The 17,545-nt window shown below is 48.0% G+C and overlaps 1 protein-coding gene across 2 annotated transcripts in view; it reads right to left on the bottom strand.

Annotated features, from left to right (window-relative positions):
- Window positions 1-1,479: 1,479 nt before the first annotated feature.
- The window catches only part of Pou2f3 (POU class 2 homeobox 3), an 87,917-nt gene continuing 71,851 nt past the window's right edge, over window positions 1,480-17,545 (bottom strand). Inside the window, exons 7-13 of one of the 2 annotated variants that reach the window (XM_028866548.2) lie at window positions 15,621-15,803; window positions 14,922-15,063; window positions 13,262-13,398; window positions 11,090-11,251; window positions 5,410-5,476; window positions 4,050-4,185; window positions 1,480-2,746 (exon numbers count right to left, since the gene is read on the bottom strand). In XM_028866548.2, coding sequence (XP_028722381.1) covers window positions 2,707-2,746; window positions 4,050-4,185; window positions 5,410-5,476; window positions 11,090-11,251; window positions 13,262-13,398; window positions 14,922-15,063; window positions 15,621-15,803 — 867 coding nt within the window. In that variant the 3' untranslated portion in view covers window positions 1,480-2,706. Of the gene's footprint in view, window positions 2,747-4,049; window positions 4,186-5,409; window positions 5,477-11,089; window positions 11,252-13,261; window positions 13,399-14,921; window positions 15,064-15,620; window positions 15,804-17,545 lie in introns of those variants that run through there. The other variant, XM_037207579.1, reaches the window with a different exon arrangement.

Raw genomic sequence — 17,545 nt, 5'->3', positions numbered from 1 at the left:
TACACTTTCTTTTCGAAACTGGGCCTCACTATGCTGCAGACTAGCCTAGAACTCCTGGATTCAAGCAACTCTGAATCCTACCTGAGCCTCCTGTGTCTGGTGTAGCCTGCAGGTACACACTAGAGCTCTCAGCCCACCTTTGAACTTCATCTTTCTGCTTTCGAAAGTAACCACCATCAACAGGACTTCCCCCGATTTCATATCACAAAACAGGAATCTGAATGAGTTCCATTCAAACACCAGGCACAATAGCCCCGTGCGGATTTGTGTATAGGTTTCCCATGTGGATGTTATTACTATTTGCAACACATGTTAAATCCTGAGATGACTAATTTTAACTTGAAAACTGACTGCGTTTTGAGACTCCTGGAACATTGGCAAGGTATACCCCAATAGTCTATAGTGCTATTTCCAGATAAGGTCATGAGGGCTGTGACCTAAGGAAAGGAATAATCTTCTGATAGATTCATAATGGGATGGCACTAGGGGAGAGTGAGGCCTACTTAGAAGAAGGTCTTCGAGGCTATCTAGCCATGGGTCCTTCCTGCAAACCTTTCGTTGTTTCCTCTCTGACATGCTGAGAATTACTCGCCCCCCTTCCCCCACACCCTTCCAGCTGTGATAGACACCTCTGAAGCCAGAAGCTAAAAGCAATCTTTCCTGCCTCGGGTTGTTCTATCGGGCATTTTGATCACAGCCACGGAAAAGTAGTGCAAATCCCATCTTTGGTTCTCCTCACCGACTGTAACACCAACAGGCCTTTCTTCCCCACAGATCAGTGTTTAGTTTAAGAACTGCAACTATTTAAATTTTTACTAAGTCGGGTGACTGACTGTGGTGCCTCCCAGGCCTGTGATCCTAACCCTTGGGAGGTTGAGGCAGGAGGATTGCAATGAGTTTAAGGTCAACCTGGCTAAATAATGAGCCTGAGGCCAGCCTGGGCTACAGAGTGAGACTCTACCTCAAAACCAGAAAACAAATAATTAAAAAAAAAAAAATCCTATCACCCAAAATTAACCTAATAAAAAGCTCAATAATAGCTTCCCTATCCTTCAATGTTCTCATTAGGTTGAGATGTCTTTTCAAGCCAATATATGTTGTCATGGAATTATCCTCTGTGCTAGACAGCTTTTGCTTTCCGATGTAAATAATGACAGTGGAGTAGTCAATATTTAGGCTATGTGAGATAGATTAGCCTTGGCCTCTACCTCTTAAGTCTTCAAGTGGCATGACCTTAAATATTCATCATACTCCCCTCTTAAAAATTGGGGAACAATCTCTCACTCACTCCGCTCCCGAAGTAGCTCTGTCCCACAGAGTAAGAACATCGAGCAGTTTGGGACCCTGTATTAATATAGGCCATCCCCAGTACCCACTTCACATTCTAAATGGAACTATTTTTTGTCCCATCCCATTTCCATTATCTGCACTCACATTCTACCTCACACACATAAAAAGGCACAAAACAGTCCTCTGATCTGCTTCTTATCAACAGTGGAATAGTTTATGTAATTGCTATACAAATATATTTAGAAACAGAGAGATTCCTTTGGGTCTCAATGGTTTCCTGGATATTCAGTCTTTAAAAAAAAAAAAAAAAAAGAAAGTTCCCATTTCTATAATGGCATCATGTGACAGCTTTACACACAGACCCACAGAAGGAGACTCCACATATGATGTTCCCTCCAAAGTCAGCAAAGCCCCAGCTCACGTGGGAACTCTGTGAAGTATTCCACACTCTGGTATCCCCCCCCCCCTTTTCTAATAGAACATAAAATATTACAGAGACATCGTCAAAATTCACACCTGAGTTAGACATATTGCTGGAAAATTACACATTAAAGAGAAAAGGTCATAGTGTAGAACAGGAAAGGACTATGTACAAGAGTGTGGCCAGTGTATCAGGTCTCTGTCTGTCTGTCTGTCTGTCTCTCTGTGTCTCTCAGTTTCCACAATTTTTTGTGGCCAGGAGAAAGGAGGGGGCAGGACAAGGAAAAACACAGAGAGCAGAGAAAAGACAAGTGTTCTTGAACTCAGGTAGACATGGGCAACAGAAGAGCACCTGCGGACGGAGCAACATGGCCTTTTGTGGAGAGGAAGGGACTTTGTAGGACACAAGAATGGACAGATTTGGTTGTAGAAAAGGGGGTGAGGGTTAAAAGAAAAGGAGGCAAATCAGAGCTTTCCGTGGGAAACTGTGCTACTTAGACAAAATAAGGCTTTGGTGGAGACATGAGATTTCATTGTTTCCATAGAATTGGGGATCTGTTTAGGATTGCAGCTGAGGGCAGAGTCAAAACCATGGTCTACCATTCTTGCAGTTTGGCACACCGAGCAAATTGCTGTCCCCAGAAGCCCACACGCGAGCTGGAGAGTAACGATGGCACAGTGCCCTTTCTCTGAGAGGTGAAGCCGCAGTGAAGCCATCGAAAACACGAGAGCGAGGAGGTGGCCACAGGCAAGGCGGGCAGGCATGGTAAATTCCCAGCAGGACTGTCAAGAGCCTAAGGCATCAGTGTGGTCTTCAGTCACAGTTTGGTGCTCTAGAGTCTCTGGATCCCCGAGAAGGCAAGAACGTGGACGTGCTCTTCAGCAGTGGCCGTCTCTCCCACCTGTCTCCAGGGAGTCTGTCCATTCGTGGAAGGCATGACTCCCTTCGTCCTGCTGGGAACAAGGGGCCAGGTGGAAGGGAGGAAGTTTTTGGTCTCAGTGGAGGTAGGTGGGATGATTCCAACGGTACCACGGTCTGGAAGGAAGATGAAAACAGGCCAAGCCCGAGTCACAAACCTGATGGGGAGGACTAGGAACGGGGAGGTGGTAACTAGCAGGCAGGTAAGAGGGGTCCTTAAGTGGGGATGAACACATTCTAGAATTAGATAACAGTGACGGTTGTACAACACTGTGAATTTTATGGCACATGAATCATATCTCCAACATTAAACTCCTCAACCCCAGAAATCCTGACTATGAAACATCTGGATGACAGAAACTGCTTGCTGAACTGCCTAGATTTGGACAAGTGGATTTATCTCTTCTTGTAAAGCTTGAGTGTGTAACCTATCACTCAAGGTGGTTTGTTTGTGTGTTTAAGACAAGGTGTCACTATGTTTAAGACAGGATGCCTCCAAATTCACAATCCTCCTGCCTCAGCCTCCTGCATGCTGAAATTACAGGTGTGTACCACCGTGCCCAATTTCTTTTTTAAAACCATGTATATCTGTGTGCATCTGTGTGTACACATGGGGAGGCCAGAGGACTGCCTTGGGTGTCACCCCCAGGAATGCTGCCCACCTCCTTCAAGACAGGTTCTCCCATTGGCCTGGCGCTCAAAGGATTCTCTCCTCGATTTCACAAAAAGCACACAATGCCACACCTGGCTTTTTTAAATGTTGTTCTGGAGGTCAGACTCAGTTCTCATGCTTTCCAGGTAAGCACTTTACCAATAGAACTGTCTCCCCAGCCCCACACCCTGCTCCAAATCTGTCTTCTTCTGCACCAGGGAAGATTCTTGAGACATCCATCCTAAGAATACATTTTCTAGTAGTTTATTCCACTTATGAGCTAAGTAAGGCCCTAGAGGGCCTGCCCTGCTGCCTCCCAAGTACAACTGGGAGACAGAACTCAGCAGCACTTTTCTGTCTCCCTGGCCAGCCACACCTGAAGGCCAGAATTGGTCTATGCCCGAGCTCCAGACTCAGGTCAGAATATCCTGTGATTTGAGTTCCTGGTGTGGAGTGCTCCTGAACCTAGCTCAGGACCTGGTCCTTTCTCACGTGAGCATCTGGAAATTTCCAGCATCAAAGTGAGGATGGAAATTTTGGCTTGGTTGACATCAACCCTTGCCAGGACTGCTCACTGGCTACAGCTTCTTTTTAATCCTCGCTCCCTGGGGATGCAGACCGGTCTAGCTCTTCACTCTGCCCCCGCTCCCCTCCATCCCATCCCCACTGCTACCCCATTTCCCATTTCCAGTTCTCCACTATGGCACTGGCCCAGCTCCTCACGTGCCCCTGAGCCTGCCAGATGCTTCCTCACTGCCGTCCACTTACCCCGAGGAGTTAAAGCCAGAGGAGGAATTCATTGCTGCTTTGGAGTTATTTTGAGATGTCGTGGGGCTGCTGGCATGGAGTCCCGAGCCAGGAGACGAAGGCCTGCTGTTGTTCCCAGGGGAACAGGATGACGTTACTATGGACAAAGAGAGACAAAAACAAGGCCAAAATAATGCGGCTGGGTCTGGGGACCTTTGTGACACAGCCCTTCCAACTCATAATTTCCTGGTGTAATCCCCAAAGGGCACTTACCCTGTCCCTATCCCCACCCACCTGCCCTCCTTCTTCCATGTTAAAAACATCAAGGCCCACCCGCCAGCCCATCCTTGGTGGGGCTCTTATTTCAAGTGCTCTCTGCTGGCCAGGCCCTCAGAGCAGTGGGGCTGGTTCTGTCAGTCCGAGACTTGCCAAATGCATGGAGGACAGATGCCAAAATCATCCTACTGTGGGACACACCCTGGGCGGGAGGGAAGAAGCCCGTGAAGCTCAGGAAGAGGAGAAAGCCAACTGGAGAGCAGAGAGACTGCCAGCCTCTCGTTTATCTCTGATTCCACAAGGGAAGTGCAAAGTGGTCGCTCTGACGGGGACCCAAACCTCTTCTGGCCCTGGGCCTGCCCTGACCCACCCTGAAACTCATTCTCGTCCTCTATAAAATGGTGGGTTTGGACTAAATAGATAATTCCCACGTTTGGGATCCCAACTTGGTGTTTCATGGATAGAGTGCCATATATGTTACTACTCAAACTAAGATTAAAAAAAAAAAAAATAAGTAGAATACGCTGAGATTTATCTTGGCATTTGAGGCAACTAGGAGGGCCTCTAGAGGCCAGCTGAACATATCCTTATCTAGTTCTTTGAAATGCTACAGGTGCTTTGAGAAAAACAGAACCCCGGAAATGTGTTTGGAAAGCTGTCGTCCTCCAGTTTTCCATACAATTCATTTTGGAATGTACTACACCCTTGAGCTGAGCCATGCTGCAATTAGAATAAAAAACAACAAACACTTGTTTGTTTAAACTTTGCTTACCAACATTTTCCAAACGTATGTGATTACAGAACTCTATTCTTCCCAGCCCTGATTTTTAATGTCCTTTGAGACACACTGGGGGAATGCTGGCTTAGGTTAAGTGCCTTTTAAGGTTTTGTTTGGTTTTGTTTGAGACAGGGTTTCTCTATGAAGAGGTAGACAGCTCTGGCTGTCCCGGAACTTGCTTTGTAGACAAGGCTGGCCTCAAACACCTGCCTCTGTCTTCTAAGTGCTGGGATTAAAGGTGTGCGCCATGACACCTGGGTCCTTTCAGTTTTACTGTGCTGTTTAGGTGAATCTTTGTGGTGTCCGGAAACCTCTTTTGAAGCTCACCTGTTCCAGGCATGGTGCTATGGACAGGGGGGATGGAGAGGGCACCAAGAGACCCCGAGGGAGAGACCTGAAAGGCAAGAGAAGCTTGTGAATGTCCATGCTGCAGCCTTCCTCCTTCTGCCGGGAAACTGGGCCAAAGGCAGCAGAGAGCAGTTTGCCTTCCTTGATGACCTCCGACTCCCTAATTTTCACCTTGTGCTTAATAGAAGACCTGTGGACCCACTTCCAGCCTGCTGTGGAAGCTCCCTGGTGCTGACACAGACCACTCCCTGTCCTGCTGGGGCCCCTGGCAAAGTTCCTCTGCTACTGTCAGGCTTTAGATTTGTCCCAGCGCCCTGGAGGAGTGAGGAGCAAGCCTTGAAGGCCCTTGCTCTGGCAGATGTTGCCAGCTGCCCGCTCCATTTCTACTTTACATGTCCACAATCTCAGGACTTGGAAGACTGAGGTAAGGGAACTGCTGTGAGTTCTGAGTTAGCTAGGGATGCATAGCAAGACCTTGTCAAGAGAAAGGGGGGGGGGGGGTCAGGTAGAGACTTAAAATACCAGAAGGAGCCATTCAGGACTAGGGAGACAGCTTGGCTCAGTCAGGAAAAAGTGTTTGCCTCTCAAGCACTTGCAAGCTAGGCCCAACAGTCACAGCCTGCAATCCCATGCTGGGAAGGAAAAACAAGAAGATTCCTGGGGCTTGCTGATCAACCAGTGTAGCCACACCAGGGAGCTCCAGGGTCAGTGAGAGACCCTCTCTCAAAAAATACTCTCGAAAAGCAATTGAGGAAGACGCTGCCTATTGACCTCTGGCCTACACACACACACACACACACACACACACACACACACACACACACACACACGCACACGCACACGCACGCACATACACACACTTAACCTCTCAGTTCGGGAACCTACCCTTCACTATGATTATCCAAGAACAGCCTAGAACAAGAAATCATCAGGAGTGGACAGATCTGGGTGTGAGCCCTGGCCCCGTCACCCACCATCTGCATGACTATGAGTAAGCTATCAACCCCAGGGAGGCTTGCTTTTCTCATCTGCGAACAGCAGCAGCACCTCCCTGATATTTCTTTTAATTAAGATTTAATGAGATAATGTCTATAAAGCTTCCAACCCTGTGGCTGGCAAAGAGCACCAGCTTGTTAGATGTTAGTTCCCTTGCTCCCCGGGAAAGGACTATGGACCACTGTTTGTCTCTGGGTGCTTTCACAGCTTCACCTTTGACCTGAGATCTGCATATTCTTACTCCTTTGAGTTTTCTCCTGTGGACAAGGAAGCTCTGGCCAGCATTTCCATAGGCTTGATGCAGAGGTTCCACTTGGGGACCCGCCATCTGCTATGATCCTCCCCAGCTCTGGAACGGTCCCTCCAACAGGAAGTGGCATGTTCTCATTTCCTAATTAATCAGAAATCCTTCTCCAGGCTTCTACTTACCCTTCGTTTTACAATGAGCAGGGCCTCGAGGGGTAGAGGCAGGTGTGGGACAGTTTGGGAGGTGTGGCAGAGTGGTGAGAGATATTATCAATCATCTCCTCTCTTCCCCTCCCAGATGCCACACCCAAGAAATCTGTTGTTTTCAAATAAATAATAGTGTGTGCAGTCACTGTGATTAGCTCCTTCCATTTCCAGCTAAAGACAGGTTAGGCATACACAAATATATACATATAGGGTTCCTTACTTTCAACATGTTTTTAACATATGGTAGCAAAATGGTGCCAAGATGATCTGTGCAATCATGCTTCGTGCGTGTGTGCGTGCGTGCATGTGTGTGTGTGTGTGTGTGTGTGTGTGTGTGTGTGTGTGTGTGTGTGTTTGCTGGGAATGGAGGCCATGTTCTTATGCATGCTAATCCAGGGCTATGTATAGCATCCAGTGACATACATCTCCCAACCCCCTTTTAAATTTTATTGTTTGAAATATTTTATTTTTAATTATGTGTATTTGTGCTGGTGTGTGTGTGTGTGTGTGTGTGTGTGTGTGTGTGTGTGTGTGTGTGACTGCAATGCTCATGGAGACCAGAAGAGGGCATCAGATACCCTGGAGCTGGTAGATATGAGCACAAGTGGGTGTTGGAAACTGAACTCAGGTCCTCTGCAAGAGTAGTATGAACTCTTAACCACTGAGTCATTTCTTCAGCTCCTATTAATTTATTTTTCTAACTTAGCTACCTTAAGATTGCTTTGTATCAGAAACAAAAGACACCAGTTTTCATTCCAATTAAGACCCAAGGAAAAGACAGGATCAGAAGACATTCTCTATCCCCTTCCTTCATGACATCTGGTTTGGAACTCTGTCTTCCAGGTATGATATGGCCATTACTACCTAGAAATGTTCTTTTTTTTTTTTTTTTAAAGAATTATTTAATTTTATCTGTATGTGTGTTTTGCCTGCATGTATGTCTGTGCACCATGCAGGAACCATGTGTACGCCTGGTTCCTGCAAAGACCAAAAGACAGCATAGGATCCCCTGAACAGTTGTGAGTAAGCTACCATGTGGGTGCTGGGAATTGAACCCAAATTCCTCTGGGAGACAGCTAGTCTATTACCTGCTGAACCATCTCTCCAGCCCTAGCCCATGGTTCTTTAGCAGCATGCCTTCTCCTGGCTGTTCTTTCTGCCTACTCAAATTACTCTTGCTACTTCATATTGTTCTTCAGGCGTATCATGGGCTCCCCACTCATGGCTGCCATGCTGACTTGAGTGCATTTATTTATTTGTTTGTTGGTTGGTTGGTTGGTTTTTCGAGACAGGGTTTCTCTGCATAGCCTTGGCTGTCCTGGAACTTACTCTGTAGACCAGGCTGGCCTCACACTCTGAGATCCACCTGCCTCTGCCTCCCGAGTGCTGGGATTAAAGTCACCCAGTGACTTGAGTGTCTTTTATCTGCATTCCCATAATGCTCCTGTGGAACTTGCCAGCCTAGACCTCTCACATGCACTTGGTTTTATTTCCTACATTCTCAGTCTCTTCCTTCTCTGTTTCTTCCCTTGATCCTCTTGCTTTCAAATGGCTGATGTCACCAGGATTTGGAAGTAGACCTTTCTCTCTCTTCACTTCATACAAATTCCATAATAGAGCTTCTTCTCACCCAGGACTTCAGCTACCACCTGTATGCTTGGGATACCCCCAATCCATGTCTCCATCCCAGCTTCTCTCCTGACCACTATATCCATCATTCCAAATCTCCATGGGCAGTCCCATTTAAGTGTCCTGCAGACCCACATCATGATGATGCAAAGAACAGAGTACTACCTTTTCCCACTCCAAAACCAGTTGGTCCTGTTGGTTTGGTCCACACATACTGTTACCATCTACCCAACCAGCCCAGCCTGAACACTTGGAGTCATCCCAAGGATTCTCCTTCCACCACTCTCCCTGCCCCAAGTCAGCTTTCAATTTATTAACCGAGGTCTTTTTTTAATACTTTTGTTTGTTTTTGAGATAGGACCTCAGGTAGCTCAAGCTGGTCCTGTATTTGCCAAGTGACTGAGGATGACCATGAACTTCTGATCTACCTCCTGAGTGCTGAGATTACATGGTGGTGCTGCAGACGGAACCCAGGGCTTCATGCATAGTAGGCAAACACGCTACTAACTACACCCTAACCCTTGTTTATCTCTTGACACTCTCCATCACCTGCCCTATGACCTGTTCAGTCTCACTTTTCAACATTCCTCTACATGGAAGCATCTGAAGTTCCACAGACGCCCTGTCCATTCTTCCCCACCTCACTGTTCTCACACTCCCCCTGGAGACAGCTCCACCGCACACCTACCTGCCTCTTGGAAACTCAGCTTCGGCACTAATGACCTCCGTGGGGAAGCCTTACTAGCCAACCCTCCCCAAGGTGTGCCAGCTGCTGCTCCTAAGGTCGCTTAGAGAAATGATCCTGTTGTTTACCTCTTGTTTACTTGTGTGTATCCTCTGCTAGACAATCTGGTCCCCTTGGACTGGGAATAAATATCATCTATCTTCAGCACTTGGCACAAAGACTAATATAGAGCTGGTCTTTGGATATATGGGGGATATCAATAATGTGGTAGTTTTTATGTAGCTGCTAGGTCTTACCTAGACAGAGAACTCTACACTGTTTATCAGGTCCCATCTCTCCCTAGATGGAGCAGACACTTTCTAATTCCCAATCCTCTGTGTCTCCCTAGAACCTCAAGTTATTCTCAGCCTTGGCTTTTCCCTGGAACACCAGAGGCTAAGACTTAACCCCAACTAGGTACTGCCTCTTGGGTGCCTAGGAAGTCTACCCAACCTAATATGACTGGTCCCAGATTCTCTTCATACAGTCTTCAAAATTTTTTATTGTTATTATTATTATTATTATTATTATTATTATTATTATTATTATTTGGAGACAGGGTCTTTCTAGGTAGTCCTGGCTATCCTGGAACTCACTATGTCCACCAGGCTGGTCTCAGACTCAAAGATCTGCCCGCCTTCGCCTCCCAAGTGCTGGGATTAAAAAAAAAGCATGTGCCACTATGTCCAGCTCAACATTTTTTTTTTAAAGGGCAGTGTCAACAACATGCATGCAGTACTCAGGCAGTTCAGTTGGTAGTATGTTTGCCTAGCATGCAGGAAGTCCTGGGTTCCATATCTAGCACCAGAAAAACCAGGTGGGGTGGTGCACACCTGTAATCCCAGCACCTAGGAGACAGAGGTCATCCTTGGCTACATAGTGAGCTCAAGGCTGGCCTGGGTTCCATGGGACCCTGTACCATAAAACAAACAAAACAAAGCCAACAAAGCAGCCCGGGGAAAACATGGTGGTGATTTCCAGCCTGCTTCTCTGCTCTTTGAATCAGAACCGTTAACTAGTCTTCTTGGCTTCCCAGCTGAAGAACATACAGAATCCAGCCATTTACTCTCATCACCATGGCTACCACTCTCCAGACATCCTCTACTCTGCCTGATGGCTGTCTTCCGGCTGGTCTCCTGCTTCCCACGTAATTCTCTACTCAGCAGTCCATATCAACTAGCTCCCTTCATTTTGAGTACTCTTTCCCCTAGATATACACATATTTCATCCCCTTGCAAAGTTCAGATCTTCATTCAAATATTGCCTAACCAGACAGGGCTTCTCTAACCTTCCTGTTAAAAAGTCAAAGACTAGCCGGGTGGCTGTGGCACATGCTTTTAATCCCAGCACTTGGGAGGCAGAGCCAGGCAAATCTCTGTGAGTTCGAGGCCAGTCTGGTCTACAGAATGAGATCTAGGACAGGAACAACAAAAAAAAAAAAAGCCAAAAAAAATACCGCAATCACTTTATGCATGTTTTTTTTTTTAATTTGTATTACACTTTATTCGTTTTATATACTTGTGTGGGTATGTGAGTGGCACATAACATGTGTGAGAGGTCAGAGGTCAATTTTTGGGAATTGGTTGTCTCCCACCATGGAGGTCCCAAGGGATGGAAAATGGATCATCAGGTTGGTCCGCAAGCATCTTTACTGGCTGAGCCATCCCAACACCGCCCCCCCCCCACCCATCTTTAATCTTTATATTATACATCTTTTATGTGTTGTATCCATTTGTTTATTCATGTACTGAATCTCCCCTACCCACTACCCTACCACACTCTAGTATGGAAGACTCTTGGCCTCCACCTACATGTCCCCTAAGTGTCTGGCAGTCGGCCTGGCTCCAAGCCACTTACCAGCCGGGAGTTGTAGATGGGGGGCTTGATGGGCGTGGCCACAGGGCAGTTGATTCGCTTCTCCTTTTGCCGTCGATTGCAGAACCAGACCCTTACCACCTCTTTCTCCATGGACAACTGCTCTGCAATCATGGAAATCTCTTCTGAGCTGGGTTTAGGGTTCTGTAGGGACAAAGGGATAGAGTGTGGTCAGGAGACAGAAACAGGTTCAGAAATCGGAGGTGAAGGTCAGATATCCCAAACACAAAGAATTCAGTGTATGGGTCAGATGCCTTAGAGCCAGGTCAAGGGTGGAATACCGACTCTATCACATATGCACTGAGTGTCCTGAGGAATTCCCTTTACCTCTGAGCCCCAGTCTTTCCGTATACGGAGTGAGACTGCCTGCCGAGCACATAGGACTATGGTAAGGGTTACGAGAGAAAGCATTGTGTACATCATCAAGCACAGGACCGGACCAGGCGAGGGGGTACAAAAGGCTGGTCCCTTCCTGTGCTCCTTCCCCTGGGAGTAGTTCCACTGCAAGGTCTCCACAGGTGAATTACGGAGGGCAGGTGGACTCCTCCGGAAAAAGATCCCCCTCTGAGTCCTTCCTCATAACCTCTTCCTTCATCTCTTCTTAGAAAATGAGGAGGCTGGAGCTCTCAGGCCGACCAAGTGCGTGGGAGAGCTGCAGACAGTATGGTATCATCACTCTGTTCGTCTGACCTGCACCCTTTTCCCTCACTCTTGCGCCCTCTTTAACTACACTGTTCTGAGAAACCTAAACAGATGGGCAACTCCCCTCCAGTCATCCTGCAGCCATGGAGTCCTTGAGCCAGACTCAGTGGGGGATCTGCTGCAGGGCAGCAGTCATAGCAACCAGGACCTGCAAGGCAGGACTGAGGAGTTTTCAGTATCCAGGGAGGCTCTCGGGCAGGGCTGCCACCCGAGGGATCCCTACAGAGGCTCTCAGCAGTCACCGTATTTTCCTCTTCTCACCTCCCCCACCCCCGTTCCCATGAGGCTCACAGCTTGTACGCACTGCCCCAAGAATATGCTTTTGCTATCCTTGAGAATGTTTCTTCAGAATCTATGGCTGGACTATCTAATTCAGAACATGGAAAGATCTGAAAACTTTTCATTAAAAAAAATATATATATATGAATGCATGTTTTAAAAATAACTGTAAGAAATAAAGCATTTTAACTGGTGGGGGGAAAGAGCCTTTTGCAGTATATTCGCAAGTGTCGAAATGTATGTGGACAATAACACTAGCAACTGCTTTCAGAAGGCACTAGAAGCTGGGTGGCGGCACATGCCTACAGTCCTAACACTTGGGGGCCATGAGTTTGAGGCCAGCCTGGGCTACACAGTATTATATACAGGTCAGCCTGGGTAAGCTCCAGTGTGAGATCATATCTTTAAAAAGCAAAGACAAGACGGACAGACAGACAGACAACAAGAGGCAAAACAAAAACAAAAGGCAACGGGCTACCTTTCCTGTCTACGCTTCTTCCTGTGTTTTCCAAATTGTTGACAGTGAACATTCACGGCATCATTTCTTAAGTTAAAACACTTAAAAACAGAGTTTTGACGCGGATTTATTTGGGAGTGGGGCATTCACTATGGCAAAGGTGGGTGGAGGCCAGAGGGCGACTCGCAGGAACCGGTACTCCCCTTCTACCATGTGGGTTGTTCTAGGGACTGAACTCAGGTCACCAGGCTTGGCTACAAGCTCCTTTTCCATCACTAAGCCATCTTGCCAGCCCTTTATTATATACTTTTAAGATGAAAAGCAAAGTTTGCTTCAAAAAAGCATGGAGACTTTCATATAATGTCCTGGCTTTCTCCTGTTACCTCAAATGTATACAGAAACACACGCCCTACTGGAGAGCTGTGTTCATTCTTGACTCTTCCAGTGACAGGGACAAGGAGCCCCAAATATATGTCAGAAAGAAAAAAAGGCTGTTCTGGAACTCTGGAAGACAGTCGGCATGTCTGGACTCCTGGAGTAGAAGGATAACTCGGCTTGCTCCCAGACAGGTGAGCGTGTGTGCCTGTGTGCGTGGGGGGGGTGGGTAGTGCTTAGCTACTACTAGAGGGACTGACACCAGCTTCCTCCACATGTGGGACCCACTTACCCACCTGCACAAGCTGGCCCACCCCCTCCCACCCGAGGAGGCTGCTCACATCCTGAAATCGCTTCTCCAGCGTCAGGCGGATGTTGGTCTCGATGCTGGTCCGTTTCTTCCTCTTCCGGCCAAACACTTCACTGAGAGTAGGGTAGGAGCTGGGTGTGTTTGCTGAAGGGTCTGACGGGGAGGACTCTGGAGAGAGGAGCAAATGAAGCTCAGAGATGAAGATGTGTGGCTGGTCCAGCCTGCCAGAGTAAACCTGAGGATTATCAGCTCTTCCCACGGACCCCGCAGCAGTATATTCAAAATTAGCCCTGACCCCAGCAGAGAACCCAGAACAGATCAAGTCCTGCTCCTCCAGGATGCTCCGGGCAAATGTCCACCAGGGCTCCCACCACAGAGTCTCCAGGTGTTTGCAGTCATGGTTCAGGGATGCCCAGACATCAGTGGCCCGTGTGGGTGTAGGGGACGAGGTAGAACTATGAGTCACACTGTCTGACCTGTTTTAAAAGATGTGCCCATCTGTGAACACCGAGTGAATGGGTTTACTCTTGGCACGCAGGAACCTATGCTAGTTCTGAAGACATCTGTCCTCGAGTGAAAGGTGGGAGGCAAGGCTGCAGGGTGGGGAGAAGCCATACTAATGATGACCTGTAAATCCCTTCCCCAGAGATGCTAGGAGCTTCCATCAGTTTTGGATATTCAGTAAAAGTTGTCTCGGGGGGCACTGTATTGAGGAGGAGGATTCCCACACACTCTTCTGAGTGAGGGGACTTCCTTAAAGAGAGCCACCCCGGCTGCCCAAGCTGCCCCTCTTGCCTTCACTACTGGAGTAGTAATCAATAACCTACACTCCTATTAACCAGAGCCTAGCCCCGAAGAGGGGCCTGTTCCTTTCCACTCCACATGGGCCAGGATGCCGCAAAATGGGGCCACCCTGTACCACACACTTCCCTGGGCACACTTGACAATGTCTGGAGACATTCTGGGAGGTGTCTCAGCTGGGAAGGTGAGGCAGGTGCTATTGTCAATGAGTGGGTAGAGATTCAGCCTGCTCACTTCCAATGCCTAGGCCAGCCCCCAAGGACAAACAATTTTACTTGGTCCAAATGTCAGGAGCTCTGCCTTGCACTCCCTGTTCATCAAGCTCCCCTGTTCATCATTCCAAATGCCCTGTCCCCTTTCTTAACCCCTTGACTTCCTGGCAGGCCTGGATCCTGACAGAATCTACTTTCTCATTACCCTTCCTGCTCACGGGCTTTTCCAGCCGGCCCCGATCATAGCAACTGCCTGTCCTCTGACCCCTGCTCCAGAATAGCCAAATAAAGAGCTGGAGCTGGGCCTGGGTCTTCTCGCCTCAGTGGGACCCTACAGGGCCCTGTTCCCTATCTTCTGACCTAAGCTGATCCCATACAACAATGTGAGTAAGTGAATCAAACTTAGTCTCTAAGCAGCTGTCTTGAAATATAGGGTAGGTAGCTCTGGGGCAGGGGATAGAAAGAAGAGAGGAGGAGAGGAGAGGAGAAGAGAGGGGAGGGGAGGAGAAGAGAGGGGAGGGGAGGGAGGAGAAGAGAGGGGAGGGGAGGGGAAGAGAGGGAAGGGGAGGGGAGGGGAGGGGAGAATCAAGTTGTCCTGCTACAGACAAACCTAGAATCACCCCTGTGGAGTCTCCTGGGGCCTCTTCCATGCTCATTTCTCATTTCCCTGCCACCCACCTGCATCATTCAGCCACTTCTCCAGCAGCGGCTTGAGTTTACACATGTTCTTGAAGCTCAGGTTGAGGGCCTCGAATCGTGAGATGGTAGTCTGGCTGAAGTCATTGCCATACAGCTTTCCCATCGCCAATCCCACGTCTCCCTGCAGGGGGTATTGAGAGGGAGGAAGGTGAGGGGCAGATGTCTCTTTTCTGCCTGTGTCCTCCGCTGCCCTAAAGCTGTCACCCCCGAGCACTGTCCACAGCCTTGCGCCTTCCCGAGACGTTTTCTTCTAGGATACAAAACTGGCTTGTTTCTCTCCGTACATTCTGAATGGGCCATGCCCTCGCCTGCCCTTCATTCCTCTCTCTCTCTCTCTCCACCAGCAACACCTCACTTTCCTTCCCACTGACAAACTGTGCTCTGCTGGCGGGGAACAGGATGTAGCGCACTTGCTCCAATCTGGTGTCAGGATGCTCCTGAAACTGGGCGGTGGCGGCCCACGCCTTTAATCCCAGCACTCGGGAGGCAGAAGCAGATGGATCTCTGTGAGTTCAAGGCCAGCCTGGGCTATAGGGTAAGGACAGGCTCCAAAGCTACCCAGAGAAACCCTGTCTTGAAAAAAAAAAAAAAAAAAGGTTGCTCCTGGAAGCTGCACTTGGGAAGACCCAGCCGCTATCACACAACCCAGGTCTTCCATCTGCTGCTCCCCAAGCCAACCTGTGTGAAGCCCAACTTAATGCGCCTCTGCTTGAAGGTCTTGGCGAACTTCTCCAGCTCCTCCAGGTCACTGGGCTCGTCAGTCCCTCCAGGGCCAGGTAGATGCTTGGGCACTGGCAGATGCTGAGGTGCTTCCAGATGGGGCTCTAAAGAGGATCCCGACAGCCCAGGGCGCCCAACTGCCTGATAAGGAACACAAGCTAGGGTGAGCCACAACGGTTCAGCAGGCCCAGCAAGAGGTCTCTGCGTTTGTTACTGATAGTTCGTTCACCTAGAGGGTGACAGGTCCTGGAGTTTACTGAGGCCCTACTGTTGCGATAGAGACTGGCATCTCTATGAATCTGGAACCCAACCTGGACACCCTGGGCAGAAGGAGAAAGAGGCAGGACAAGGAGGTGGCCTCTTTGGGTTTTGGTCTGTGACTCATAGACTCAGAAGGTAACTTCCTCTTGTCAGCTTTCCACCATAAAAGGAGCTGGCAAGGTTGTTTACTACGAGATCTGAGATGTCGGAGTGGGATAAATCTCAGCACGGGACAAGGAAAAGGTTATTTGCCTGTTCTTTTCCACAGAGCAAGGTGAAGGAGGCACACACAACAGTCACAGACTGAAGATAACGGGGACTGAAGATAACTGGAAATTCAAGATATTAGTTATGAATGTCACTTTCTTTCCTATACCACTGTTTTCTTTAATGAGAATGTTGTGAGTTTATTTTATCTATCCATTTTTTTTTTTTTTTAGAAAAAGATGTCATGTCGCCCAGTCTGGCTAGTCCTCACAATCCTCCTGCCTCAGCCTCTGTGGTACTAGATTTACAGATATACACCACCCTTCCTGGAGAGTGTTATGATTGTAATCAAAGGTGGCTTTGAAAGATTTATTTGTTTTTATTTTATGCATTTGGGTAGGTTTTTTTGTGTGTGTGTGTGTGTGTGTGTGTGTGTGTGTGTGTGTGTGTGTACATATCATGTATACCCATGGCCTGTGGAAGCTAGAAGGGTGTTTGATCCCCTGGAACTAGAATTACAAATTACTGTGAGCAACCATGTGAATGCTGGGAATAAGTAGACTGCTGAGCTGTCTCTGCAGCCCTAAGCAAAGGCTTTTTATTTATTTGTTTTAACTGCTGCTTTCTCAACACACCTCGTCAGAAGATATCCCTTCTTTAGTTTGTTTTTAGGAAAAATCTACCACCTAATTTAAAGCCATGGATGCATTCACAGGAGGTCAGGAATATATCTAGTCTTGAGATATCTATTTTTAAAAAAGATTTATTTATGTGTACAGATGTTTTCTCTGCATATGTGTAAATACACCACATGTGTGCCTGGTACCCTTGGAGGCCAGAAGAGGGAGTCTGATCCTTTGACCTAGGGTTGTTATAGGTGGTTGTGAGCCAACATGTGGGTGCTGGGAACCAAACCAGGTCCTCTGCAAGAACAGCAAGTGCTCTTAACCCCTGAGCCATTTCTCCTGGCCCTTGATATATCTATTATTCCACGAAGATGGAGTGCCATCTGATCTTGGGGGCCAGGCACTGTGTCCAGCACAGAAACTGCTCACTGCCTTTAGGACAATGAGCAGGAAATCCCCACTCTCTCCTTCCTGGTTTGCTGTTTTGCTTAGAGGAAGGTCAATCCTCTCTCTTGTTCTAGTTTCCCAGAGACAGACATCCTTATGAGGAGGAGGATAAAGGAGTCAGAGTGGCTAGAAGCATCACAGATGGGTCCTGTTTTGCAGGAGAGATGAGGATGGGAGCGGAGGGAGGTTGCCCAGACCAGTTCCCCAGAGCAAAGTTCTAGTCGCCCTTGAACACTCCTTTTTGTAAGTTCACTTGACAGACACATTCACCTCCTCCTCCACATCCCATCAACTGTCCAATTGCATCAGTTTGATGTCCCAGACGTCATTCATTTATCCCTT

Source organism: Peromyscus leucopus, chromosome 7 (assembly GCF_004664715.2).
Source record: "Peromyscus leucopus breed LL Stock chromosome 7, UCI_PerLeu_2.1, whole genome shotgun sequence".
NCBI lineage: Eukaryota > Metazoa > Chordata > Mammalia > Rodentia > Cricetidae > Peromyscus > Peromyscus leucopus.
Note: the sequence above shows the minus strand (reverse complement) of the source record. Positions and strands in the feature narration are given on the sequence as shown.